The 27,578-nt window shown below is 38.1% G+C and overlaps 1 protein-coding gene across 2 annotated transcripts; it reads right to left on the reverse strand.

Moving 5' to 3' along the window:
- Positions 1–12,348: 12,348 nt before the first annotated feature.
- LOC119240073 (flavin-containing monooxygenase 3) lies at positions 12,349–27,348 on the reverse strand. 2 transcript variants are annotated; one of them, XM_037504433.1, is made up of 8 exons: positions 27,209–27,348; positions 25,927–26,115; positions 22,518–22,680; positions 22,151–22,293; positions 19,164–19,363; positions 16,855–17,210; positions 13,492–13,564; positions 12,364–12,706 (listed from the first exon to the last, which is right to left on the reverse strand). In XM_037504433.1, the coding sequence occupies exons 1-8, from the start codon at positions 27,338–27,340 to the stop codon at positions 12,364–12,366; spliced, it is 1,599 nt and encodes a 532-aa protein (XP_037360330.1). In that variant the 5' UTR covers positions 27,341–27,348. The 2 variants fall into 2 exon arrangements, with proteins under 2 accessions (XP_037360331.1, XP_037360330.1); XM_037504434.2 differs by lacking the exon at positions 25,927–26,115 and having other exon boundaries at positions 12,349–12,706.
- Between the last annotated feature and the right edge of the window lie 230 nt (positions 27,349–27,578).

Consider the following 27,578-nt stretch of genomic DNA (forward strand, 5'->3'; position numbering starts at 1 on the left):
AGCTTAGATGCTGAAGACATAAATTAGAACAGTGTCAGGGGATAGAGGATGGACATAAGAAATATTTTGGAAGTAGATGTTTGGGGACTTGCTGACTGTCTGTAGATTTGATGTCTCAAAGAAGGTTCTGCCTTTTTTTTTTTTTTTTGGTGGGACCCTCGCCAGGGACTGGGAAACAAACAGGCGCTGCAGAGGCTGCAGACAGCCTCGCAGCCCAGTGCTCAACTGCTGCGCCACCGAGGGAGGCCCAGTTTCTTCCATTTTTAAGAGTTTATGTCATTGTTTGTGGGCATATCAATCAGGATTTAATACAGAAAGCAGAAACCATTCTGTTTCATAAAGAAAGGGGTATGATAGAGGGAATTAGGCACTTGCAAGAGGTGGAAGGGCTGCAGGTGCAGATTCCAGGAGGCTGCCACAACCCTTGTAAAGTGACACGCCTAGAACTACCATCCAGAGGGCAGCAAACTGCTGCAGATGCCCAAGATGCCCAAGAAGGGTGGGACATGGAATTTGCTTGATGTAAACACACTAGTTGGAACATGTTTTCAGATCAACACAGTCACAGAAATCCGGCTTCTGCTTCCTTTTTGCCTTCTAAATCCAGATTAGTATCTCACTGGCAAATTGTAAATTGCATCCAAGCCCTAACTGCAAGAGAATGGAAATTTTGGTCTTCCAGTCTTTGCCATGCAGAAGGGAGCTCAAAAGAGGTGGATTGACATGCCAGGTGTCATTCTCAGAAGACCATAACATATTTAATCATTCTTTAATAGTAATAAAACAAATTCTCAGTGATGTATCCTTTGGTTGTATATTTTATGATGACTCTTGCAGAACTTGATATCTCGCCTCTGTACAATAAAGAGATTGAACTAGCTAATTATTAACATCTTTTCAACATTTGGTAAATCTCTTAATTTAGGAATTAAGAGCTCCTTTCCTATAAGCCAAAGACAATATAAGTACTATTAAACTGCTCAGTACTGTATTCCTTATCCTGTGTTTCCACTATCAAACAGTTGATTTAATTTGACTGCCAAGAGCCACTTTTAAATGGGAAGCTTCCATTGACATAACTGAGAGTATAAGAAAGACAAAAAGTGGGGCTTCAGAGAGAATCTTTAAAGTGGATTTCTTTGGAAAGAGCTGCTGGTTGCTGTGCTGTTTCCAATAAAGAAGTGGGATCATAGATCTGTTTCTTTCTGCAAGTCAAGGATGGGGGACTCTACAGGGGGCTGATAGAGGGCTCAGAGAGTAAATAGGCCACTCAGTGGATCTTTGATGGCTGCGAAATCTAAAGATGAGATTCGGGCAGTTAACTATGAAGAATTGCTTCTGTCTTGGGTTTGAACTGCACTCCCAGAATTTGTTGAGACAAGCATGCATAGGGATTTCTTGGGGCCCAAGAAAGAGTTTATATGGAGTCAAATTAGGTCCTGTCCTATAGGGGCGCCTGGAGGCACAATGGGACCCAATATGAAGAACTGTTGTTTGTGGAATTATCTGTAAGAATTTGGTCTTTTCTTCTGGGTCAAGGGAACTATTGGGGAGAGGCCACCATTATTTTGGGGCCCTGTGTAGTATAAGCAAAAACATCCATATAAATAAGAATTTGTTTTAAACAGTAACAAATTTCAGGTCTTCGTTATTCAAATTCCATATGTGTTTTTTTGTTTGAATGCCAAACAGAGCAGGAGGGGTTTGAAGGGGCTGCCCAATAACTGGTTTCCCTGGGCAGCAGAAAAGGATTATTGCTGGGAAGGAGAGAATTTACTGTGAACCTTGTAGAAGCTGTGGGAAGCACTGGTTGCCTGGAAGCAAGCTCATTACTGCAGAATATGTGAGGTTTGGGGAGGTTTATAGATCACTTTATATCTTATTATTTTATTTCTGTATTTACTGGTATTCTGCTGGGTAAGTGAGTCTTGGGGACGCACAACTATATACAGAGGGCTTGATTTATTGTAATTTCTAGATCCCTGAGGCCTTATTCGATTACATCTCGAGGTCCATTCTTACTCCCTCTCTCTTGTGTGGGCCCATGCCTAGTTGGTTCTGTCTTCTCCCAGGAATAGAAAGATGGACAAAGGAGAAAAATTTACCCTCCTCTTTCTGAAAATTTCCTTCCATGGAAAGATATTGTGCTTCATTGCCTTGTAGTGACTCCTCACGTTAGTCAAGAAGAGGCAGGGGCAATTTGTAGAGAGAAACTTTTCAATTGGGAAGGCTGCAAGACCAGAGGACAGGACCCTGTTCCCTTCCCTAATGACTTCCTCATCTTCTTGGTACCACCCTGTCCTGTCAGATGAACTTAGATTCAACTCTATTATTTTTTGTGGAGATCTTTTGCTTGAAGCAGTAAATTTCCTTTCTTTTTTTGAAATTGGGACCTTAAGTCCTTTCTGGAAATAGTCTTCCCTAAAGCTCCCATTATATCCTGCCCCTCCCTCTGGGTCACGGTCATTTCCCATTGTCATTTACATTCTGCCTCACCATTTCTTTTCTGTCCTCACCATTTCTCCACACATCTTCTTCCAATGCCCCCCACGCACTGCATTCCTTCTCAATAATCTGCTAGTGATCCCATGCTGCCCGGTATTGATAGGCCTTAAAAATAGGGGGCAGGGGGCCTACCCCTTTCCATTTTGTCTGAATGAATCTTACACATATTGAGGCCCAAAACAAACTTCACTCTATTCATGAGGGCTTCCTAGCACATGTGCTACTGAGTTCTGTAGACCAGTTGCAATGTACCATAGGACTGGACATTGTAGACTTTTAGGGGTTGTTTGCTAATTGTCTCATGAATGTACATTCTTTACTCTGGAGACAGATTTTTTATTTCCAGTCAGAGACAATCATGTGTACTTTTCATTTTATCTGCCTCAATACTTAGTAGAGAGTTGGGTATTCAGTAGGAGCTTTGTAAGTAAATATTGATTTAGCTTCATGACCCCATTATATGCATGTTCTTGTAAGGAACACAGAGCCGTGATTAAATTCATCTGCCAGGAGATTTTAGATTCCTTAGTACCCTAGGACTTAGAACAGACCTCATCTTTTCCACAGGAATGCCTGGAGTCAGACTTCCTTTGTTTTGAATATAACATGCTCTGCTTATCTTTGCAGGCAAGTCTCTATGCCAAATATACTTTTTTTTTTTTTGTCAGTACCAGTTGCAAAAACACATTCTCTACATTTGTTGTGTCATATGAAATTAACTTCAGGGTTTCGGATCCACTTTAATCTGTGGGATTTTGGCACCCATCTGCATTCTGACTTGGTCAGGAGATAGGGGTATGGGGGGCGGGGGGCTGGGAATGGCAGTGAATTAGATACTTAGAAGTTTCCTGAGTTTGGGATTAGGTCTGACATGTCACAAGAAGAGTTTCTTTTATTTTTTTGAATGACATACTGTTTAACTAAGCCACTCTCATATTAAAAACCTCTAGTGTTGCCAAAGTCTGATTTCCCTAGACTGTAATTAAATGTATTCATTTATTCATTAGTCATTTATTAAAGTAGTGACACTGTATCTAGTCATCCTGTTGCAGGGACAGGATTCAGTAGTGAACAAATCTGGAAAATTTAATCTGCAAGGCTTTTATTGTTTTAAACACCTAGAGCTCACCACATTGTCCTCATTGTTGTTAGGACCAAGAAATCACTTACTTGTCCTCCTTTTGGATATCATCAAATAGAGTTGAGGCAAGTTGGACACTGGAATTGTGACTTCTGGCCACCTTTCAGTGGTGCTAACCCTGGAATGAGCAGGTAAGTTATATAAGTGTGTGGCCTGCATCATTTTGGCCCTTGTTCCTTTTCACACCTGCTTGCAATGGAGGCCCCAGGACCCCATATATCAAGTGCTAGAGTACCTATTATCTAAATGAGGTACTGAAATTTCATTCCCCTAGGAGAGATGACATTTTCAGCTGCTTTCAGTAATCTTAAAAGGGAGTGAATTATAGATCACTTATTGAGATTTGTGTGAAAGCCAAAGAAACATAAAAGCAGTGGATATTTGAAATGTAAAGTATTCTAAGGAGCACAGGAGCAAAAAGGGAAAGCTAGTAACTTCAAAGTGAACCTCTTTGCCATCAGTTTTTCTGAATGTCAGGAGTACCTTGGGCTTTTACATACCTATGTCGTGAACTCATCAGAGGGAGAATTGAAATAGCTGCTTGTCAGGACCCACACAATTATACAACAAGCAGGAGGGTATACATTTCTATGCAGAATATAATATTGCAAATTAATCCTTCTGGCAATCAGTACCAGGCAATTATCCTGACCAACTTATGTTTCTAACATAACAAGCTCTTTTTTTCCGACTTCATAGTTAAGTCTGCTCACTGAGTCTGTGAAAATTGTGAGTCCAGTAGGTACAAAAGTGTGTAGGAAAAGATTTGAGCAGTGTAAGTACCATCTCAGGACTAGAAAGAATAGTCAGATTTTCCTTTGTTAAATGGTGTTATCATAGCCCAACAAAATCATCAATGGATAGCTGGGTTTCTAAATTAAAGGGGCTCCTTCTTATACTTTGTCATAAAATTAGCCTATACCCTGCCAGGGAGTGAGAAGTTCCTGGCTTTTCTGATAGTTCCTTGTGTATTTATTTCTTCATCAGTATTATATGCGTAGAGACTATTCTGGTAAGCTTACATGCCATCCATGAAAAGAGGATGGTAAAATAAATATGAAAGTCCTTAGAAAATAATGATATAACCTGAAAATAAAGGTTATTTGTATAGCGAGAGACTGATAGAGATGGTGATAGCAGGAAACCCAGGCAACATGGTATGCCTGGACTCGATTCAGTAATTGATGATCCACATGGCTTAGGAACTTGAATTTCTTTCTATTATTTGACTATTAACTGCAAAATAGTCAACTTCAAAATAAGTAATATTTTTGGCTGGGATACTTGTAAAAAAAAAGATTGTTTTCAAGAATCTGACACATTGTTTCTTCATGTATTCCCAATTGTTTCTATTAATGTGAATGTTTCAATTACAGGGTGTAAATTTTTTTGATTCTTTTTTTATTTTTTGATGCTACTTTATTTATTTATTTTTAATTTAAGTTAATATGTATTTTTATTTTTCATTTTTGCACAATGTATGCATTTTCGCCTTGGTTATGTTCCCCATACAATTCCCACCCCCCTTATTTTGACCCTAATTCCCTCCTTCCTCTCCGCCCACCTCTGTAGTGTGTCTCTGGCTTATAGTTGCTTGTTGATTTTGATTTTTACTTTATTATAATTAGTCTTTTTCCTGGTCCCTTATTTAGGTTTTCTAAATTCCTGCTATGAGTAAGACCAGCTGGTATTTTCCTTTTTCTTTCTGGCTTATTTCACTGAGCATGATCCCTTCCAGCTCCATCCATGTTGCTGCAAATTGCATGAGTTTATCTTTTTTGATTGCTGAGTAATATTCCATTGTGTATATATACCACATCTTCTTGATCCAGTCATCTATTTTTGGGCATTTGGGTTGTTTCCATAGCTTAGCTATTGTAAATAGTGCTGCTATAAACATAGGGGTGCAGGTGCCTACAGGGTATAAATTTGACTTAATCTGGTCTATCACCTGGCTTACTTTAAGCCTCTTTTCAAGAAAGATTGGATATTATGCTTTAAAAATACATAATATTTATTGGCTAAATCTTGATTATGAATGTAATTTATAGGATAGGTTTATTTTATTTTTTTTAAAGATTTATTTATTTATGCTTACAAGAACTGGGGTACAGGCCAGAGATGGGGGCAGTGAGAGGATTCACCAGAGACAGAGTGGAGAACAGAACAGGCAGACTGACTGAAGTACACTGCTGAGGGGAGCAGCGGGGGAATCAGGAGAGGTCTGCTGCACCATGTGGGTAGCTTTCTGGCTGGCCAGGGATTGAACTCATGCTGCAGAGACTGTGGATTGCTTCATATTGTGGTGCTTAACCCCTTGCACCACTAGGGAGGCCCATAATAGTGAGTTTTTATTCTTCAATGTCTGGGTGACTTAGATTTTAGAATTTTTTTTTTTACCTTTGTCTGCTCATTTCTTTTTTTATTTCTTTTCAAATTTTTTATTTTAACATTTATCATTTTTTACATTTTTAGACAATATTTGCTTCCCCCACCCCCTCAGATTGAGTCCCCCTAGAATTTCCTTCCCCAAGGCACCCATGCACCATCACCACAGTCTCCTGTGCTCCTCCCTCCCTCCCTCTCACCCCTCTCCCTCCTCCTCCCCTGCAGGTTGTCTCTGGTTTATAATTGTCTGTTTTTGCTTTGTTGTGTTTTGTGCTGTTATTATTATTATTTTTTACACTGATGTCTTATTTGGTTCCCCTATATTCCCGTTATAAGTGAAACCATCCAATATTTTTCTTTTTCCTTCTGGCTTATTTCACTAAACATAATTCCTTCTAGCTCCGTCTACTTTGCTGTGAATGGCATGAGTTTATCTTTTTTGATTGCTGAGTAATATTCCATGGTGTATATGTACCACATCTTCTTGATCCAGTCATCTATTTTTGGGCATTTGGATTGTTTCCAGGTTTTAACTATTATAAACAGGTATACAATAACAATAAACAATAGGTATACAGGTACAATAAACATAGATATACAGGTGCTCTTTTGAATCACTGTTTTTGTGTCCTTTGGATAGATCCCTAGTAGTGGAATTGCCAGATGGTAGGGTAGCTCCATTTTTTTTTTTAATAAATTTTATTGTTATATTCCCCATACAATTGCAGCCCCCCATTCTGACCCCAATCCCTCCCCTCCCACCCCCGCCCCCCTAAAAGTGTCTCTGGTTCATAGTTTTTTGTTGATTTTGATTTTCACTTTCTTATAGTTATTCATTTTCCTGGTCCCTTATTTAAGTTTTCTAGATTCCTGCTATGAGTGAGACCATCCGGTATTTTTCTTTTTCTTTTTGGCTTATTTCGCTGAGCATGATCCCTTCCAGCGCCATCCATGTTGCTGCAAATTGCATGTGTTTATCTTTTTTGAATGCTGAGTAATATTCCATGGTATATATGTACCACATCTTCTTGATCCAGTCATCTATTTTTGGGCATTTGGGTTGTTTCCAAAGCTTAGCTATTGTAAACAGTGCTGCTATAAACATAGGGATGCAGGTGTTCTTTGGAATTGATGTTTCTGTGTCCTTTGGGTAAATACCTAGGAGTGGAATTGCTGGATCATATGGAAGCTCTATGTTTAGTAGGTCCAGAAATCTCCATACAGCTTTCCACAGTGGTTGGACCAGTTTGCACTCCCACCAACAGTGCAGAAGAGTTCATTTTTCACCGCATAGGATAGGTTGATTTTGAGGGTGTGGAGAAAAAGGTAGCTCCATTTTTAGTAGACTGAGGAACCTCCAGACAGCTTTCCACAGTGGTTGGACCAGTTTGCCCTCCCACCAGCAATGTAGGAGAGTTCATTTTTCACCGCATAGGATAGGTTGATTTTGATACTAGTCACCTTGAAAAAAGGCAACTGTAATACTTATGAGCTATGAAAGTTGATTTATATTGTATTGCCCATTTGTTAATGGATGTATCATTTTATATAATGAATATGTCAAAATATGAGGGTAAATAATGGAAAATATTTTACTGAATATTAAGTACTTTAAAAGAAACACTGAAATACAAGGTTAGGTATTGAAAAGTATGTTTTTAGCACAGTTAATATACATGAAAATTTGTTAATTAGTTTAATAGATACTGATTGAGTGCTCTCTATATGCCAGACTCATTGAGGGTACTGAGAATACAGTGGAGACTGAAACAGGCCAGATTGATGCTCATATTGGTAAAACAAGTAAAAAAAAAAAAAAGGATGATTTCAGGAAAAAATTATGCCAAGAAGGAAGTAAAATATGATGGATTTCAGAGTTATGTGGTGGTATGAGAGAGGACAAATTAGGAGACCAGGGATGGTGTTTCCTTTCTGAGATTGTCCTATGTATAGTGGAGATCTGAATATAAGAAGATTTCAGCTATTCAGAGATAAAGCAGTTTAAGCAGGTAGAGAGAAAATGTAACTGCATATAACTGCTCTCAACTTGGAATGAGGTTACTGAGAAAGGAGGCCAGTCCTATGGGAATAAAGGAAAAGGGGAGAAGATTATGAAATGGGGTTGAAGTGGATCTGTAGGTCATGGCAGGACTTTGTATTTCTCTCTGTTTGCAGTGGTAAGCCATTGCAAGGATTAAATATGGGTTGACAAGTTCCTATTTGTGTTGGAGAAAGAACACTTTGTTGCTGCCTCCTAATGTTAGAAGGCAAAAATGGAAGCAAAGAGACTACTTAGAAGGCTCTTAGAGTTATTGGTGGAAGTTAATGGCTTGGACCAGAGTAGAGGGTAAAGTGGAAGCATTCGTTGTGTCCCTCCAAATTCCTTCCATGAGGTTCTAACCACCAAAATTCAGAATGTGATTGAGTTTTGAGACAGGGTATTTAAAGAGACAATGAAGTTAAATTGAGGTTTTAGGATGGGCCTAATCTTATATGACTGGTGACCTCATAGGAAGAGGAAATTTAGACAGAGGCACACACAAAGGGAAGGCCCTGTGAAGATACAGGGAGAAGAAAATCATCTACAAGCCAAGGAGAGAGGCCTCAGAGGAAACCATCCTTGCTGACACCTTGATCTCAGGTATCTCAAGAATTGTGAGAAAATACATTTCTGTTGCTTAAGTGACTCTATCTGTTGCATTTTGTTGTCATAGCCCTATAACAAGCCCTAGCAGACTAACGCATGAGGCTAAGAAGGGGATCAAGCATTGTGCCTGGATTTTGACTTGAGAAGTTGGATATTGAGACCTCTCATTACCAGGATGAAAAAGGAAAGAAAACATTTGGGGGTCACATGTGTGTGTTGCTTGTAGGCAAAATGAAGAGTCACATTTAGCAGTTTTATGTTTGAGATGCCTTTCCATCAGCAAGAAAATATACCAAGTAAGCAGCCCATGTAGTGAATTTATAAATTATTATATAAATTATTCAAATAAAGAAATGTAGAGTGTCTCATCCATTCCAAGTCATATCTGGAAGTGGACACAAAGGCATGACTATATGGAGCTAGAATCATTTCTCAGTGTCAATAAGTTGGGCTCTCTATTATTTTGTATTGCAGGGAATTATGTGCTGCATGATTTCTGTGTTTTTAAATGTCAGCTGACACAAAAAGGTCAAATGTCACCTTCAAAAGCCAATCCAAACTAGGAGGCAGTTGCAACATTCTGAAAAAATGTACTGGCTTAGACATCACAAGATGTGGCTTTGTTTTGAAATGTGTCCTTTCAAGATTATGGATTATGTCCATTTTGGACATTTTAGAATTTGCAGGGACAGTTTTGCTATTTCATGATTGGGCAGTACTAGATATTAGAGAACCTGAGAAATCCTGCACACTTTAATTGTTCAATACTTCATATAATTTGAAAACCAGTGGATTTGTTATTTGTAGGAGAAAAACTTAGGAGGTCTTACACATTACAATTGGGACTTTAGTCATTACAATAGATTTTTAATGTATGTAGATAAGTTGTATTATCTACAATTTTATTTCACAATTGTAGACAATGTTAGCACAAAAATACTCACTATTCAAAGGGGGCATTAAATCAAATTGTGTTGAGGTTCATTGACCTCTAGCATTGGGGAGTCCCCTTGTTCCAGAGTCATTCATAAAGGGTCTCACATCAAATATCATATTGAAAAGAGAAAACACATGCAGCCATTGATCCACAATGATAGAATGAAAAGAAATTCTTAAAACCTTGAACTTGTAGTTATGTAGCTCTAAGGTATTGTAAATTTCTCTTTCTGAAATAAATACCTCTAATTATATTGCATTATATTCTTTTGCTTTAAATTTTAGTTTGCCCTATGTAAACATGTAAAAGAAATTATAATTTCATTAAAAAATATTCTGGTAGAGGGGAAAAAAGTTCTCAGGCTTGTCTTGACCTCTGAGAGGTCCTGTTGCTAAGATCCATATCAAACAATTATTCTGAGGATTAATTAGCTTTAAGCTTTTATTAAACACTAAAATGATAATAGGTGCTGGAAATTTCTGCAAGTTGTGGGCAATAGAGAGCATGGAGGCTGGATTTTTATAAAAGTGATTTTGCTTGTTCAAAGTTAGGGGTTTTTTCAGTTCCTGTTACTTATCAGACTGTAACTAAGAAAGGGACCATATCTAACTCAGTTTTTTCATCTTTGCATCTAGTGTAGAGGGTTGACTATATAACAGGCTATCAAAATCTGGGGAACTGATCTAAGGTGTTGGCAAAGAGACTTCAATACTTGAGAATATTTCATTTTGTGAAAAGCCCTCAAAAGCAGAATGTTACTCTAACTGAAAGAATTAAGGGAAGGACTTAAGATTGTGTACAGCAACATCTATGATAAATCGTAGCTCTAAAGATAAAAATATAAAAAGAATAAAAACTAGAAAAGGATAAAGCACTAGAGAAAGATATAACTTCCTCTCCCTCTCATATATCTGTATATATATATCAGTCATATATCAACTAATGCCTGCTGAGTAGAAAAGCAGGAGGTGTGAAATTCTTATTTTTAAATAGCAAAATTCCTTGCCAAGTATTGTCAGTAGCTTTTATAATCCTAGAGAAAATGATGATTAGATCAACGAAAGGAAATGTTTATGTGCATGTGTTTGTTTATCTCTCTCTCTCTCTCTCTCTCTATCTATATTTATCTATATTTGGTTGCTCCACTGCCCTTAGTTAGAAGTGAAGGTATAGTAAGAAACAAGTGTTGTAACCACTTACAGAGCCCTCTGGTGACTGATGATGTTGATTATTCTTTTGGCTCTATAAGAAAAAAACTCTAAAACTTTTAACTATGAAAATTCTAACAGTTAAATGTAGTAATACTTTAAAAAATAAAATTTAAGATTTTTCTGATACCCAGAAATTCATTCTGTAAGGGTAGTATTTTTTTTATTTTGGTTATAGCTTTGACTATATTTAATTATTTGCAAGACTTTATCCATTTAGTTAAATGGTATATGTGGGGTAGTACTAATTATTATTGTTTTTATTATTGTTTCACTGCTATGTGTTGGAAAGTTTGTTTTCCTATTGGAAATGTAAATAAAACGAGTAATTTCTTATTAACTTTTATTATAGGTCAGGTCTCTATGCTGTTTTTTTTTTTTTAAAGATTTATTTGTTTATTTATACAAGCACTGGGTACAGTTAGAAGCGCGGGAGGGTGAGAGAATTCACCAGAGCCAGAGCAGGGAACAGAACAGACAGACCGACAAAATACACTGTGGAGGGGTGCAGCAGGCGCGGCAGGAGAGGTCTGTGTGCCATGTGGGACCCTTGCTGGCGGCCGGGGATCGAACGGGCACTGCAGAGGCTGCGGGCAGCTTTGCAGCCCAGCACTCAACTGCTGCACCACCGGGGAGGACCTCTATGCTGTTTCTAGCCAGGGATTCATTGGCTAGAAAATATGGAATAATATATATATATATATATATTTATAAAATAGCCAGCTCTCCCCTTGATCCTGCAAATGGTCTGTAAAGGTATCCTGATAATATCATAACTATTCTGCTAAATTCATTCTTTGTTTAGATTGAAGCACATGTTTAACATTGTTTAAAGGATAAAAGGAATCATGTAAATATGATTGGCTTAGGAGATTGTAGGTAAGGAAAAATGTCAGGCTTTTCTGCCCTCCCGCCATCAGGATAGATGATGGATCCTTGTGGTCCTGAATGCATGCCTGATGGCGGGCACCTGGAGTAGGGTGTGGGCATAGGTAGATGGGATTCACCTGGGCTAAGACTGTGCTTTTAAGGGCGGCGTCACGGGATCGCCAGTAGAAGCCGAAAGAGAAGCCGAGAGAAGGCCGGAGAGCCCAGAGTGAAGACCTGCTGGGGGCTGGGAGGACTGCCAGCCTACCGGCCCCCCAGCGCCCCTGCCTGCCGTGTACCTGGTAATCCCAATAAAAACCTGCAAAACCACTGAGGACTCTGACTCCTCCTTTACCCGGTCTGCTGGGTCATAGAAAACCTGCCCTGTGGTCCATTTCCTGCCCCTACAGAGATGATTTAGGTGAGTGATAAAGAACATTATTTCTGATTGTGAAATGTTAAAGGAACCGAAAAAAAGAAATGAATGCTCTTTTTTAGATCATGGCGTGACTCTTAGAGGGGCTTATTTAAAAGCCTAGATATAGTACAGCTTTATTGACTAATGCCTACTGAATTGAAAAGTAGGAGGTGTGAAATTCTTATTTTTTAAATAGCAAAATTCCTTGCCAAGTATTGTCAGTAGCTTTCAGAATCCTAGAGGGAGTGATGATTAGATCAACACAAGGAAAACAGCAATGAGCAAAGTAGGAATAGCTAGGCGCTTAAGCCACCAGAAAGCTAGGCAAGGCTTCTGAAGATGCCCGACAACTCTCGTCTTCATGGGTTTCAGTGTTCGGTCCCACTGGGTCAAGATGGCATTTCTGGCTCCTGGCCACTTTCCTGGGCCCATCAGCCTAAACTGGTATGGGCTGCAAGGGCCAAAGAATACTTCCAAGGCCAGCTTGGGGTCTGTGAGAAACAGCCACGGGATGTTGGGTTTGACCCCAATGAAGGAGGCAAGTTCATCCATATAAACAATATAATCCATCTGTATGGTTTCGCTTTTGCCAAACCTGGAGATGGGAGAGGAAATACACTGTGGCTATCCAAACTATATAGAAACAAGACAGGGAAATTGCTTTGCACCTTTTTTTTTTTTTTTTTTTTTTTTTTTTTTTTTTTTTTAACCAGTTGGAATCAATGTGAATCCCTTGTACTGGGAAGGGAGATAGTGTTCACTTACTATGTACTTGTAGTTTTTTCCCAAAAAACTTTTCTATTGCTCTCATTTGGATATCTGTAATACTTCAAGACAGCTGAGAACAGGATTTTGTCACCACTTACATATGGATAAATTGTGCCTTCTTCAAATGAAGTAACTAGTTCATGGCCACTGAACTAGTAAACCGGCGGTTAATTGAGCTAATTAGTGGCAAAGCTGGGTCTGGAGCTCTATTCCCACGCAATCCTCATTTTGCTGAGTCATTTTCATTAGCAACATTTGAGGCCATTGCCTACATCTAAGTGAATTTATGGGCCAGAAAATAATTTTTCTTATTTTTAGTCTTTTCTGAGTTTCCTTTTTGTGATATATTGCAGGTATCATGGGAGGCTAAAATTGCTGTATGATATAGGCTCTTAGTCCTACTATTCACTGTGTCTTGCATATAACAGGATGCAGTATACTGTCAGGTGCAAACTATATCCTTAAAAAATACTTACTGGATGGATGACAGCTCCTAGCTGTTACCCTAACAACCTTACTTAGGAGCATCTGAGACTAATGTTGTTCCAAGCACAAATTCTGACTTTTCTACAGAAATCTTAGACCCCCACCCTTTACAATAGATGCTCTTACCATTTGAGTTTTTTCCCCATTTTCTCATCAATGTCATTCATCATGTCTTTCACAGAAGGCAAAGTGCAAATTCCTAAAAAAGAGAAGATACAACAAAAGCTAAGTAAGTCAGAATATGATCAGCCAATCATTTTTCTTTTTTGTAATTTTTATTTATATCTATTTTACATCATTGCTCATTTTTTTAACTGATTTTTAAAAATATTTATTTATTTATTTATTTATTTATTTATTTATTTATTTATTTATTTATACATACAAGCACTGGGTACAGTCAGAAGCACGGGAGGGTGAGAGAATTCACCAGAGCCAGAGCGGGGAGCAGAACAGGCAGACGGATGAAGTACACTGCTGAGGGGAGAAGCGGGCTGCTGGAGAGGTCTGCGCGCCATGTGGGACCCTCACATGGCGGCCGGGGATTGAACTGGCGCTGCAGAGGTTGCAGGCAGCTTCGCAACCCAGGGTTCAACCACTGCGCCACTGGGGAGGCCCATCATTGTTCATTTTTAAACAATGTTTGCTTCCCCCCCCCACCCCAACCCCTCAGGTGTAGTCCCCATAGAGTCTCCTTCACTGTGCACCATCACCACAGTCCCCTGTGCTCCTCCCTGCCTCTGATCCCTCTCCCTCCTCCTCCCCTGCAGGATCTCTCTGGTTTATAATCATCTGTTTGTTTTTGTTTTGTTTTGTTTTGCTTTGTATTGTTATTATTCCCCCCATGTCTTATTCCCCCCCTATATTCCTCCTGTAAGTGAAACCATCAGATAATTTTCTTCTTCCTTCTGACTTATTTTACTGAACTTAATTCCTTCTAGCTCCGTTCATGTTGCGCGAATAGCATTAATTTATCTTTTTGATTGCTGAATAGTATTCCATTGTGTATATTTACCACATCTTCTTGATCCAGTCACCTGTTTTTGGGCATTTGGGTTGCTTCCAGGTTTTACCTATTATAAATAGCGCTGCAATAACATCAACTCCAGATATGCATTATATTTTTCTTTTTTAATGAGTTACAAATTAAATTAGTGTTTTCTATTCTTTTGTCACTGAATTGCAAAATAAAATTGTGAGCTTAGGAACAGAATGAAAAATATGTATAACATTTTGAGATACATATAATTCATTCCCAATCTTCTCAGGACTGGTATTTGTCATAAAAATTAAAAATCACTATTCAAATTGCTTTGCAGCTTTGTTTCTCTGCTCTTAAACTAGTTACCAGATGTTTGAAATTAGTTTCGGGTATTATATTCTAATCCCTAAGTTGTATTATTAAGAATGTCTTTAATAAACTACAGCAAAGGTAAATTGCACCTCTTTTTAACATTTAAGGAAAAAACTATAGGAAATAATACTGCTTTTTTAGAATTCAGAAAATGGAATTTCCAGTAGGTAAGATACAGAATCTAGCAAAGCCCCAAATTTCTCTCTGAGATGGTGGATGTGGTACCCACAAGTCACCAAACACGTAGGACAGCCCCAGGAGACCAGATCTGAGTCAGAGTTGCCCCAAGATTTGAGGTTTATTCTGGAAAAGGCATGCTTTTGTTCTCAGAGAGACTTTAAATGGGCCATATGAAGACAATTTGGGGAAGATCTTGAATAAGACTAGAGCGTCCAGCCCAGATCTGATTGCTCAATACCTGTAATGATTTGCCTAATTCCCTGTTTCTGCAATCCTTCCAGGCAGGGTCACTCAAATAGTCTTTGTAGAGATGGTCTTGTTCCAAACCTTGGAATCACTCAGGAGGAATGAGTGAGATAAAACGCTATTCCCAATAGCTTAGAAATTACTGCCATTTGGGTTGTTGTAACTGGTCCCTATGTCTGGGCACTCTGATTCCCCTAAATTGGGTTATTTGCCTTATTTCTCTTTTCCCCTAAGCCCACTCTTTCCCTCTATGTCAGTTCCCTCAGGTCTCTCCTTATCTTCTTTTTCAGAGTCAGGTTACAATTCTTGTCCTCACAGAGATTAAGTACCTGATCTTTAACTTCAGTCTTTCTGAGCCTGAAACCTAAACTCATTCTTTGTGAGTAGAATTTTCTGCCTAGTTGTTGCCTTACTGGAGCAACACTATGCAGCACATATCTGCTTGCAGGTGAGATAGAAGGAGGTGGGAGAGGGGTTGCTGATGCGCAGGACTATAATGATGTGGATGGAGCCAAAATGTGTAGTGGTAAGTTCCAATCTCTTGTATAAAATGAGGAGGGCCTCCCCGGTGGCGCAGTGGTTGAGCACTGGACTGTGAAGCTGCCCGCAGCCTCTGCAGCGCCGGTTAGATCCCAGGCCACCGGCGAGGGTCCCACATGGCGCGCAGACCTCTCCTGCCGCCCACTGCTCCCCTCAGCAGTGTACTTCGTCAGTCTGCCTGTTCTGCTTTGGTGAATTCTCTCACCCTCCCTCGCTTCTGACTGTACCCAGTGCTTGTATAAATAAATAAAAAAATAAATAAGAGGAAACTTTAGCCCCCAGCAAGTCAGGTAGTTCTAGAAGTCCTTATAAGTGGCCTCAGATGAAGTAGATATGTTAAGTTCCAGAAGTTTATGCCTTTTACATTTTGCACACTAAACTTTGACTTCTCTGTTTGTTCTTTTTTTTTTTTTTTAACATCCTTGTTTATTTTTTCACAATATAGGATCCATTTGTTCTTTAACCACAGTTCTGTTTGGTCTTACGATCTGTACTGCCCATAGCTGCATTCAAACCTTAGTGTGAATCTGATTCCAGAACACATGCTGCCTGCTTTCCTTGCCTGCCCCTATCAAATTTGTAGTTTCCTTTTTTTTTGTTTTAAATACAAGCATTCATTGTTCCTATACCTTAGAGACAGACCACACCTAGTACTCTGTCTCTAATGATCTAGTACTTATCCTTATCTGACTCACAGCAATAAAAAAAATAGGGCAAAGAAGGTCACTGCCTTTCCAGCAATCATGTTTCATGACTGGATATTTGAAGTTGGCTAGGCATCAGCTTGGAAACATGTTCTTTTACTAATCTTTTAAGCAGTGTCATTCTACTGAGTTTTAAAATCATGATTTAATAAAGTTGTCATGTACTTAGAACCAGAAGCTCTGGTGTTCTCCTGTTTAATGAAAGATCTTGGCTAACTATCAGCACTAAGGAGTGGTAAATCACAAAAAATCTTTTCAAATAATATCTTATACTATTGCACATGATAATCCCATATGATGTATTTTATATTAAAATACAATATGCCAAATATAGAAGTGTAGATTTTCAGAACTGGCTGTGATCTAAGATGTGTCCCTTGTAATTAGGATTACTGTCTTCACAAAGACCAGAAGGCATTCTCATTGAGATCCATTCTTCATCAATGAGCTTATTTATCAACTTACCCTTTATTACTTGCACTGCCCAGCGGGCCTGCAAGTCTGTTGTGGGAATGGCAGCCCCCAGGGACTGGACAAGGCCAATCACTGCCATGGTTGGCTTCTCCAGTAGAGGAGGGAAGATGCCTTTAAACAAGGTGACCTCATTATCTCTGCTTTTGATGATGGAGTCATCAAGGAAGGGGTAGGCATAACTATAGCCTGTGGCAAAAATGATGCAGTCAATGGCCTCAAACACAGTCCCATCCTCAAACACAGCTGAGGTCGCTGTGAACTGCTTCACGTTGGGCTTGATGGACACAGTGCCACATAGGATGCGAGCTGGGAGCTCGTCATTAAACACAGGCTCTTTCCTCAGGGTTCTGTACAGGGAATAAAAACAACCACTGAACTACATTATTTCCTCTTTGTCTTATGGGTCCACATATAAATTAAGAAGAAAGGAGCAAAATTTTAGCCCATGCCATTGGAATGGCACCAATATGGTGGAAGAACAAAACAGACATAAGGCAACAATGTGAAGTAAGGGAAGTTGGCCCTTGTGATTGATTCCTTTTTTATTTTCTGTGATTTTTTTCTTCTATAAAACTCTCTCTAAATCCCGCAATAAACACCCAGGCTTAGTGCCCTATTAAAGCCTATTTCAGGAAAAATTAGGCCTAAAGTCAAAGCACCTGGATACTTGAATTTCTCCTTTGCTATTTATTAACTGTGAACCTTGATAGATGAAAATTTCTTAATTTTGTTGAGCCTTGTCTTTCTCATTTGGAGAGGCAGTAACTGTTATGCCTGAGATCTAAACAGTAGAAAGAATTTGTCATAGTCATAGAAGGTGCTCAAAAATGTGTGCTGTTATTCTTCATACAAGATAATACAAAGTGATCACTAGGATGAAGACCAGATAGGAGGAAGAAAGTCAAAGGCGAGAGAACTTCAACTCCTGACAGTTCTGATCCCAGTCACCATATCTCTTATTTGGTTTTTGACAATAATCTCTTCCTTAATCTACTGCTCTACACTTATGAAAACCACAGCAGCCACAGTGATCTCTTTGAATAAACTTCCATCTTGTCCCTAATTTGTTCAGATGCCTGCTATGTCTTCCCAGTGCTTTCAGAATAAAAGTCAGAGTCTTTCCCAAGATCTAGAAGCCCAGTATCATCAGGCTATTCTTATATCTCCTGTTATTCATGCCTACCTGCTTTTCTTGAGGAAGAGCACTGCTGTTTGCTACACATGCCAGTCATATCCTTGAGGCCATGTCCTCACTGCTTTTTCCATGCTCTGGAATAATCTTCCCCAGATACCCTCATAGCTCATTTCCTCATCTTCTTCTGGGATTTGCATTAAAGTCTCCTTCTCAGTGAGACCTCCACTGAGGACTGTTTAAATTAGTCCAACCTGTGTTCCCCATGTCCCATTCTTAGTACACATCACCTTCTCTGTGATCTTCTGCTATTCATTTATAACTTGTTTCCCACAACTAGAATGTAACTCCATGAAGACAACAGTATTTTTTTGTTTTTGGTTTAGCTCACTGCTGTTTTTTACAGGGCTTAACATAGAAACTGGAAAATAGTATTTAGTAAATATTTGTTGATTTAATGGATTCACTTTGATGTGAATGGTTTATTGCTAGGGTTTTGCACTCTTTGCCAAAATACTTTATCATCTGATTGGCTTGGAGGGTATTAGAGGAGTGAGTGAAGAGGAGAACACTGAGGATACAAACACTTCATTCAGTGGAGGATGGTGTGAAGGTGGGTGACTCCAGTGTGGAGACAGGGACAATTCTCTTGCTTTGTTTCACTGAATGTTTCCACCAAGTGACAGGCAGCACAGCAAGGCAGCTTAGAGTGAGGGGTTCTAGAGTCAGCCTGTCTGCGTTTGTTTTGAATACTGCTGTGGGATTTTGGTAATGTTATGAACTACATGGAACCTCAGTTTTCTTATTTCTGAAGTGGGGATAACAGTAGAACCCTCTTCATAACTGTTGTGAGGGTAAAATGAGATGTTGCACCTCAGAGTCTTAAGGAGGCTGTGACATGCATTATTAAGTGCTTAAAACATAGCAATATTTATTACTCTAGGGACTCATTCCTGAGGTATTATATAACTTTCCAGCTGTACAAATCTGGGGAGGAGGATTGTGAAATTGGAAATCACTCCTAATTTTTGCAATTCTTCACTCCCTGAAATATGAGATGTGATTACTCAACTCATTATTTTGACTTGTTTGGTGGTTACAACATACATTAAGGTTGTTGACAATGAAATAAAAGGTAGCAGACATAACATGCTGAACTCTGCATTACCCATTTAAAGGCATCAAGCCGTAGTTCTCGTGCTTGAATCTTGCATTCATTTGCTTCATGTACCACCAGTCAGAGATGGCTGTTGGTAAGTTGTTCTTGAGGAATGTTTCAAATCGCGTGATGAACATCATGTCCCATGGATAACCATCATCCCAGACCCGACTCATCACCCAGGAGCCACTCCTGGAGCTAATGATCACCTTAAACACCAATACAACAAAGTAGTCACCATCAATTTGTATATTATAATATATCCTCAGGTCCCTTTAGGGATGGATTTATTACATTAGCTCCTGGGAGTGTTGTCAGACAGCAACTCTCAACTGTTGGCCCTCTTGGGGATTCATGGTAGAAGCGAGAGAGTCTTCAACTTAGGTCTTTGTCTGTTTTCCTTACATCCAGTGGCTGGTTGATTTAAGATTGATGTTCAACCTCTCTCTCTAACTCAAGACAATTCAAAAAGACCATGGCAGCTTCAGAGTAAGGTAAAGTGAAGCTCCCTTCCCTTCTTGCAGGGATATTCATTCAAAGAATGTTCCTAAATAAATTTCCTGTACTCTAATCTGTGTCTTAAAGTCAATGACCCTGTAATATTGTTTTAGGCAAATTTTCATATTTTAATCAAATATTCTCTGATGTAGAGCTAAATTCTATTTCCCCTAGTGCTTATCTGATGATCATTGTCTACAGACAAGCAATTATAATCTCAAAATAGACATTTTAGATAAAAAGAGGCAAAGATTTTGAAATCTTGGATCTGCTACATACCTATGATGTGACTTGGGGCAAATTCCTTTAATTTTTCTAATCTTTAGATTCCTCATTCATAAAATGGATATTATAGGCTAGTCACCACATCAAATTCTAACATTTCCTGGCATGGACTATGTGCACTTTTCCTCTCCCTGCTGTCATGTGAACCCCTAACAGTGCAGTCTTGCAGGCATTTAAGAACAAAAATCATCATATATGATAACACTTCAATGCATTTTTTATAATGGAAATTAGACAAGAGATAGAGGATCAATTTGTTAAATTGAGATTCTTTGAAATTGGTCTCTCTTCCCTCTAATTTATCATATATACATAATGAATGAATGACTCTTAAAACCATGGTTTCATCATACCTTTTCTTAGTTCAAGAAGCTTTCATGGCTTACCATTATTTATGACAATATCCAGATTCTTCAGCCTGTGATTCAGTTTATTCAAGTATATGACATAACATGTGTCCAGTCTTTTTTTTTCCTCTCTCAATTTCTATAGCTACTCTGTCCTTGGAATCACAATATCTGGGTTTCAGTCTTCTAACACTTTCATGGCTGAACATTAATTTCCCTTATGACGTTCAAGAAGACAATTCACATTTCTAGTCCTCAGTTATCTTTTCTATAAAATGGGTACAATAAAACTCAGACTACATTCTTCCCACAATCAAAGGGGCACTTTTATATGCAGGTATTTGAGTACCACTGCACAAGTTGTCACTATTATGAGACTTCAATCAAGCAGAATGAATCTACTGTAGTCCAACTTGTAGTTTCACTCCTGTCTTCATACTTTTGTCCATGCTATTTTTCTTCTGTGAAAAAACTCTTTGCCACCTCTTCAACTATGTGATATATGTATATTCTTCAAAGAATGGTTCAGTTTTACCCCTTTATGAGTTCTCCAATTCTGTAATCATGGACATTTCTCCTGAATCACTTGTTGATCCTTTATTTCAGTGTCAGTTCTTGAAATTGTCATGCTTTCTACTTAACTTTTGAGGTTGTATTTATATCACAGTATTATTTTCACAAATAGATTTTAAGCGCCTCTAGGAGAGGGCTATATAATTGACATCTTTGTGTCTCTATGCTGTCTAGTAAAGTGCTTTGAGCAGATAAATAAGAAAATATTTTTATGTCATTAACTTAGTGATCTCCTTGCTTTCACTGGTTGTAATACCAGGATGTGAAATGGGCTTATGCTGGGGATGCCCAGTGTGACATTAGTAGGTATGACACCTGGAGATAAAATTCCTATCTGTTGCCTTCTGGGCTCTTCATCCCAAAAGAATCTTTCAAGCTAGTAGATGACATTTGTTCAACATGACCTAACGGGACCTGTATCACTTCTCCACCTTCTGCCCAAACTTTCTGCATGCCATTCTTTTCCAACCAGATGGAGTGGCAGCCAAGTGGCTTTTTCTCTCAGTGTCTTGCTCTCTAAGCTTTTTCATGCTTTAAAACCATCTTCCTGAAGTCCTTTTCTGAAACTGGCCTCCTTTGTCAATTTTTAGCTTTCAGTTTAAATGTCAGTTCAAAATGGACTTTTTCACTTGCCATTCTGAAGTAGGTCACCCCTATTAACCATTATTACAGATTGGTGGCCTTTATTAGTCCTTTTCACAATTATAAGTTTTACACTTATGCTTTTGCTTGGTTAAGATCAATTTTCGATACTAGACTCTGATTTTCAGGGTAGGTATCATATGTGTTTTGTTTACCATTCTCTCTCCAGTATCCGAGTCTATGCCTGGTACATAATAGGTTCTCGACAAATAACATGGGATGACTGTATGCAATCTGAACAAATATATAACTCTACATGGCTGAAATCATGATAAAATGTTTTAATTCCTCAACAAGCTCAAAAAATATTCTTATCTTTTATTAAGAAGAAACAGAAACTCAAAGATAATTGAAGGACATACGTAGGAGTGTCAGTGTCATAACCTTAACCCTGAATACAGAAGGAATTAGTCAGACATGTATTGACACCAAATGACCACATCACTCCTTGCTGATGATATGCCCTTGCCGTAACAAGCTACTTAAAACCTCACCTATTATGGAGGAAAGTTGCGCTATAAGAAACAGTAAGTTATTTACACCAAGTACCTTTCCATCCCCCTGTTTCATATCACACCTTTCAAATGGTAATTGTTTTTGTCCTTTTAAAGTGCCCCTCCCCCCCCCACGCCAGTACCTGGGACGTGGTACCTGTGCTGCCGTGTGGCTGAGTTCCGTGGCAATATCACAGCCAGAATTCCCCAGGCCAATCACTAGGACTCGCTTTCCCTTAAATATTCCTGGTTCCTTATAGTCCCGGCTATGGAAGCATTCGCCTTTAAAAAGTTTTAGTCCTACATAAAAGTGGGAAACATATGAGTTGTTTATTTCCATTTAAAAAGTTGTGGTCATAGATCATGGCAGTGAATAAAGTCACAGTAGTTGAATTTTAGCACTCTAAGTACATTAGACATAACAGGAGCATATCTTAGTTTAACCTGTACTTTTATATTAAAATAGACATTACCAAATACTTAATCATGCCACTTGTAGATGGCAGCCTAAATTTTGGCCTTACCAGGAAAGGACTCTTTTGGTATGTTGGGATATACATGATGTCCCGAACAAATCATTACAGCATCAAAAACAGCTGATTGTTTTTTACCATCCTTTTCAGTGGTAACATTCCATTGACCGGTGACTGAGAAATCAGGACATTTGTTTATGCTGGATACAAGTGTCTAAGAAAAATAAAGGAAGGATAGCTTTCTTTTTATGCTAATAGGTAGATTTGGTACCAACTTGATCAACTACTTGAACAAAATGCTTAATGGATGGCAGTTTAGGAAAAATACTTAATTCATTATTAAGGTACATATTATAAATTCAAAATTCCCTGCATATATAAATATATTATCTCCAGATGGTTTCTTATACATGAAATATTTTCTGCAGTACAAGAGTGATTCCTCTTGGAGCTATTATAGTGAATCCAATCATAGTTTACAAGCAGCACTGACCCCATGTAATGAGTAATCTGCTCTCTACATTCAGAACATAATTTCTCAGATTTTAGCATGCAGATAGATGATTACCTGGAAAACCTGTTAAAGTACAGATTCTAGGACCACATTCCCAGATGTCTACAGGTTTGAGGTAGGATGTGAGATGTTGATGCATGGACTAAACACTGAGTTGCACATTAAAATGTGTAATTTGGGGTAATCTATCTATATTATATTATATAATATATAATAATATATGTATATAATGTTATATAATAATAATGTCTAATACTATAGTCATCCATTCTTGGGTATTTAGGTTGTTTCCTTAGCTTGTCTATTGTAAACAATGCTGCAGGGAACATAGGAATATATATATAATATATATATTATATATATGTGTATGCGTGGTGCTCTGCCATTCTTGTACATAATAACAAGTGGAATTCTTGAATGACATGGTACATCTATTTTTACTATTTTGAGAAACGGCTATACTGTTTTCATAGGTTAATGAGGTGTTTTACATTCTTTTTCATAGTAAGGCTTTGAAATCCCAATTGTGTTTTATCCTTACAGTATATTTCAATTTTGTGGCTAGTGGCTACTCTAGGGGCACAAGAGACCTGGCCTAGCAAACAACTGAACATCAGACAGATTAGTAGGAAAAAAGAGTAAATTTAATTACACATATGGAGAATTTACATGACCTTAAATTCTAGAGTAAATGGGTCAGATTGAGGGTTTTTAATCTTGGGTCAATGAGTGAAATGCATGTCTGGGGTGTCAAGGACAGTAGAAAGTTTCACATGATTAGGAGAGGATGACACTTGGCAAAACCAGATGCTCTAAATGCTTGCCCTGCTGTAGGATAGGATCCCCCCACCAAAAAACAAAAAAAAAAACAAAAACAAAAAACAACAACCTTATTTCTGTAGGTGACCTAAGTCTGGGTAATCTTCCTTCTTTAAGATAATGAGATAATGGTAACAGTTTCTCTTGAAACCTTCAGGGCCTCAATAGATTTGCACCACATATAATGTGAAACATTTAAAATAGCCCTCTTTGGACATCTTGGGAAGAATCTGAACATTTTGGAAGGCCTCTCTTTCAGGATCATATGGAACACTATAAATTTAACATAATGTTTATATATGTTTTACTGGGTTAAGAAAATTCCCTTCCCTTCCCTTCCCTGGGTTAAGAAATAGTTTGGTGAGAGCTTCTTTTTTTTCCCCTTTACATTTCTTTCTTACAGGCATAAATTGTTAATTTTTATTTAATGCCTTTCTCAATTTGGTGAACCTAAAGTTTTTTTCTGTAACAGGTTTTTATAGTGAATTAGTAATTTATGTTTTATTTATTTATTTTTAAAGATTTATTTATTTATACAAGAACTGGGGTACAGTCAGAGGTGCGGGAGGGTGAGAGAATTCACCAGAGCCAGAGCAGGGAGCAGGACAGGCAGATGGACCGAAGACACTGCTGAGGGGAGCAGCAGGAGAGACAAGGAGAGGTCTGCATTGCCAGGTGGGAATCTCCCTGGCCAGTTGGGAATCGAACCCACTCTGCAGTGGCTGCGGACAGCTTCACAGCACAGCACTCAACCCGCTGAGCCACCGGGGAGGCCCTGTTTATGTTTTATAACATCAAAATACACTGCACCCATAATCCAAACTCAACCACTGTCACCAAGTTTCTGTATAAGATTGTTAAGATTATAGGATTTTTGCATCAGTTTTCATGAGGGGGATGGGCTGATAATTTTCCTCATTCATGTTGTCTTTATCTGCTTTTGATATCAGATTGTATCACAGAGTGAGTATGGCAAACACATTTAATTTCTTAGTCTCTGGAAGAGTTTATAAAATAAATATGTCATCAATAAATTTAGGTTAGTTACTTTTTTCAGTGAGTTTTGGAAAGTTCAAAAAATGATTTAAAAATTTTAACTGATTTACAAATTATTGGCAAATGTGTTTATGGTGTTCTTGTTACATTTTAAAGCTATTTTGTTCTTTTTTTTTTTTAGATTTATTTTTATTTATTTATTTATTTATACATGCACTGGGTACAGTCAGAAGCGCGGGAGGGTGAGAGAATTCACCAGAGCCAGAGCGGGGAGCAGAGCAGGCAGAAGGACCGAAGTACACTGCTGAGGGGAGCAGCGGGTGGCAGGAGAGGTCTGCACGCCATATGGGACCCTCCTTCAGCGGCCGGGGGGTGGCCTGGGAGCAGCTGGGGATCGAACCGGTGCTGCAGAGGCTGCAGGCAGCTTCGCAACCTAGCGCTCAACTGCTGCGCCACCGGGGAGGCCCTATTTTGTTCTTCTTTTCATCCCTAATATTATTTATTTGTACCTTTGCTTTTTCCCCACTCAAACTGCCAGTTATTGTCTTTTGTTTATTTCATTAAACTTAAAAGAATGGAACTTATAATTTTCTTAATATTCTTTATTTTCTAATATTCTTAATTTGTTTTTATTATCTTCATTTTATATTCTTAAGTTTATTCTGTTATCATTTTCCAATTGTTCTTACCTTATTAGTTTTCAAATATTTATCTAAGATGTAAGCTTATAATTTTCATGACAGTTTTGCTCTCTATGTTTACCACAAGTATTGATATGTAGAATTTAAATTATCATTCATTTCTAAATATTTTAAAATTTCCATTGCAATTTCTTCTTTGACCTGTAGATTGTTTAGAAAAAGATTTTTAAAATTTTCAAATTCATAGTTGTTTTATACTTATTTCTTTGTTATTGATTTCTGAGCTAACGTCACATTAGTTTAAGAACAGTATGTGATCATGTTTTGTAAATTTCTCACGTATTCTTCCCCATCTGGAGATCTAGTTTAGAGGACCACTCTGTTGAAGATGTTGATAAATAAGGGAGAGTAAAAGGAACAAACAGGAATTTAATAAGTATAGAATTCCTCACAGTTAGGCCCAAAATAAATTTTTGGTATAGCATCTTACCTTGAACTGTATATATTTTAGGAGGTTCTTTTCTTTGGCAAATGCAATGATATATTCCTGGAGCTTGCTGTTGTGCATAAAGTTGGGGTAGTCATCAGGATATGGGAAATCTGGAAAACACATCATCTCCTTGGAAGAGTTGGTGAAGACTGATTGGTAAATGCTAGCCCTCCCTTCCTCTGCAATGTCCTGTTAAGGTACAGTTTAAAAGGAAAGAGAGTTTGCAAATGAGTATACTTATCCTGGTCAGGACCAATTCTGAATAATTATGATTCATTTTGTGTTGGCTTTTACCCACCAGTAAATTCAGTAAGATACAACTTAAATTCACTTAAAAAATGCTTATCAAAGGAACTTAAAATGTGGAAGAACATATGTACTGGGCCTGGGTTTCTGCATTATGTTCTCACGAGCTTCCCACCTCACTTCCCTGTCTTCTAAGAGAAACAATTTTTTAATTTCATTATATTATATAGGAAAATGTAACTACAATCATTGTATTCCTTTGACCCATTAAATACAACAGATATTTTCCAAATTTTACTGTTTCAGATCATGAGCACGGATAAACAAAATCTGGTATATACAAACAATGAGATATTATTCAGTCTTAAAAGAAAGGAATTACAATACATGTTACTATATGTAGTAAAAAGTACTAATTTTGTGTATTTTATGCTAAGTGAAATGATTCAGTGACAAGGCAAATACTGTATGATTCTGTTTATATGAGATGAGTAATCAAATTTGTTGATAAAGGCTGTTTGGAGTCAGGGTGAGGGACAAATTGAGAACTATTGTTTAATTAGTGCTGAGTTTAACTTTGGGAATTTTAAAAATGTTCTGGAGGTGGTTGTTGAGCAATGTGAATGAACTTAATTCCACAGAACTGTGTACTTAAAAATGGTTAAATGGTATTTTTTTTGTGGTAAATCCCTTTCAACATATCATGGGATAGTTCTGATGGATTAGATCACACTGTTTTATGTACAAAGAAGATTTTGGTTATGTTTAAAATAGTGTTTTTCAAAATTTTTTATCACAGCTATAATTAGTAATTTTGTTAGTGCAGCCTGGCATGGCTGGTGTCAGAGTTGGCAGGCAGGTAGCAAGGCAGGATGCTCTGGAAGCTCACTTTCCAGACTGCTCTTAATGTGCTTCATAGATTCCAAACCTAAGAGAGATTATAACTGACAGCTAGGTTGAAGGCCGGGTTTCTGCAATATGTTCTCACGTGCTTCCCACCTCACTTCTCTGTCTATTGGAGTGATGTCCCACTCACTGAGAATTTCCACAAGCCCCCAACATCTTTGCTCCTCTCAAAGCAAATGGGCTCCAGCCCCTCTTCCAGACAGCTCCTGATGGAGGCCAATCCGCTGACGCCAGCCCCGATGATGGCCACTCTCTTCCCCATGGTTACCTGTGCAAAGGCCCAGAGAATATTTCAGCAACAATGTTGCTAAACAGTATTTTTTCTTTATATTTCTCTTTGACTTAATAAGAAGCTTTCTGATTTGTACTAAAAAATTAGTATCAAACACATAGATTAGAAGGTTTTAAAGTAATCTAACTACATTTTGCATTTCTCTCTAATTTATAAAGAAGCACTTTGTTCTTAGTCATCTCTCCAAAATTAAGAGATTGATGCTCCA

Source organism: Talpa occidentalis, unplaced genomic scaffold (genome assembly GCF_014898055.3).
Source record: "Talpa occidentalis isolate TD23 unplaced genomic scaffold, MPIMG_talOcc4v2.1 talOcc4.12, whole genome shotgun sequence".
Lineage (NCBI taxonomy): Eukaryota > Metazoa > Chordata > Mammalia > Eulipotyphla > Talpidae > Talpa > Talpa occidentalis.

Bases quoted from the DNA above. Each gene is read 5' to 3' on its own strand.
- LOC119240073 (XM_037504433.1), bottom strand. From the start codon at position 27,340: ATGGGGAAGAGAGTGGCCATCATCGGGGCTGGCGTCAGCGGATTGGCC. The intron at 26,116-27,208 runs GTGAGTGGGACA...GTACCTTAACAG, and splicing joins GGGGCTTGTGGAAATTCTCA to GACATTGCAGAGGAAGGGAG. The intron at 12,707-13,491 runs GTAAGAGCATCT...TCCCATCTCCAG, and splicing joins ATGGGGAAAAAACTCAAATG to GTTTGGCAAAAGCGAAACCA.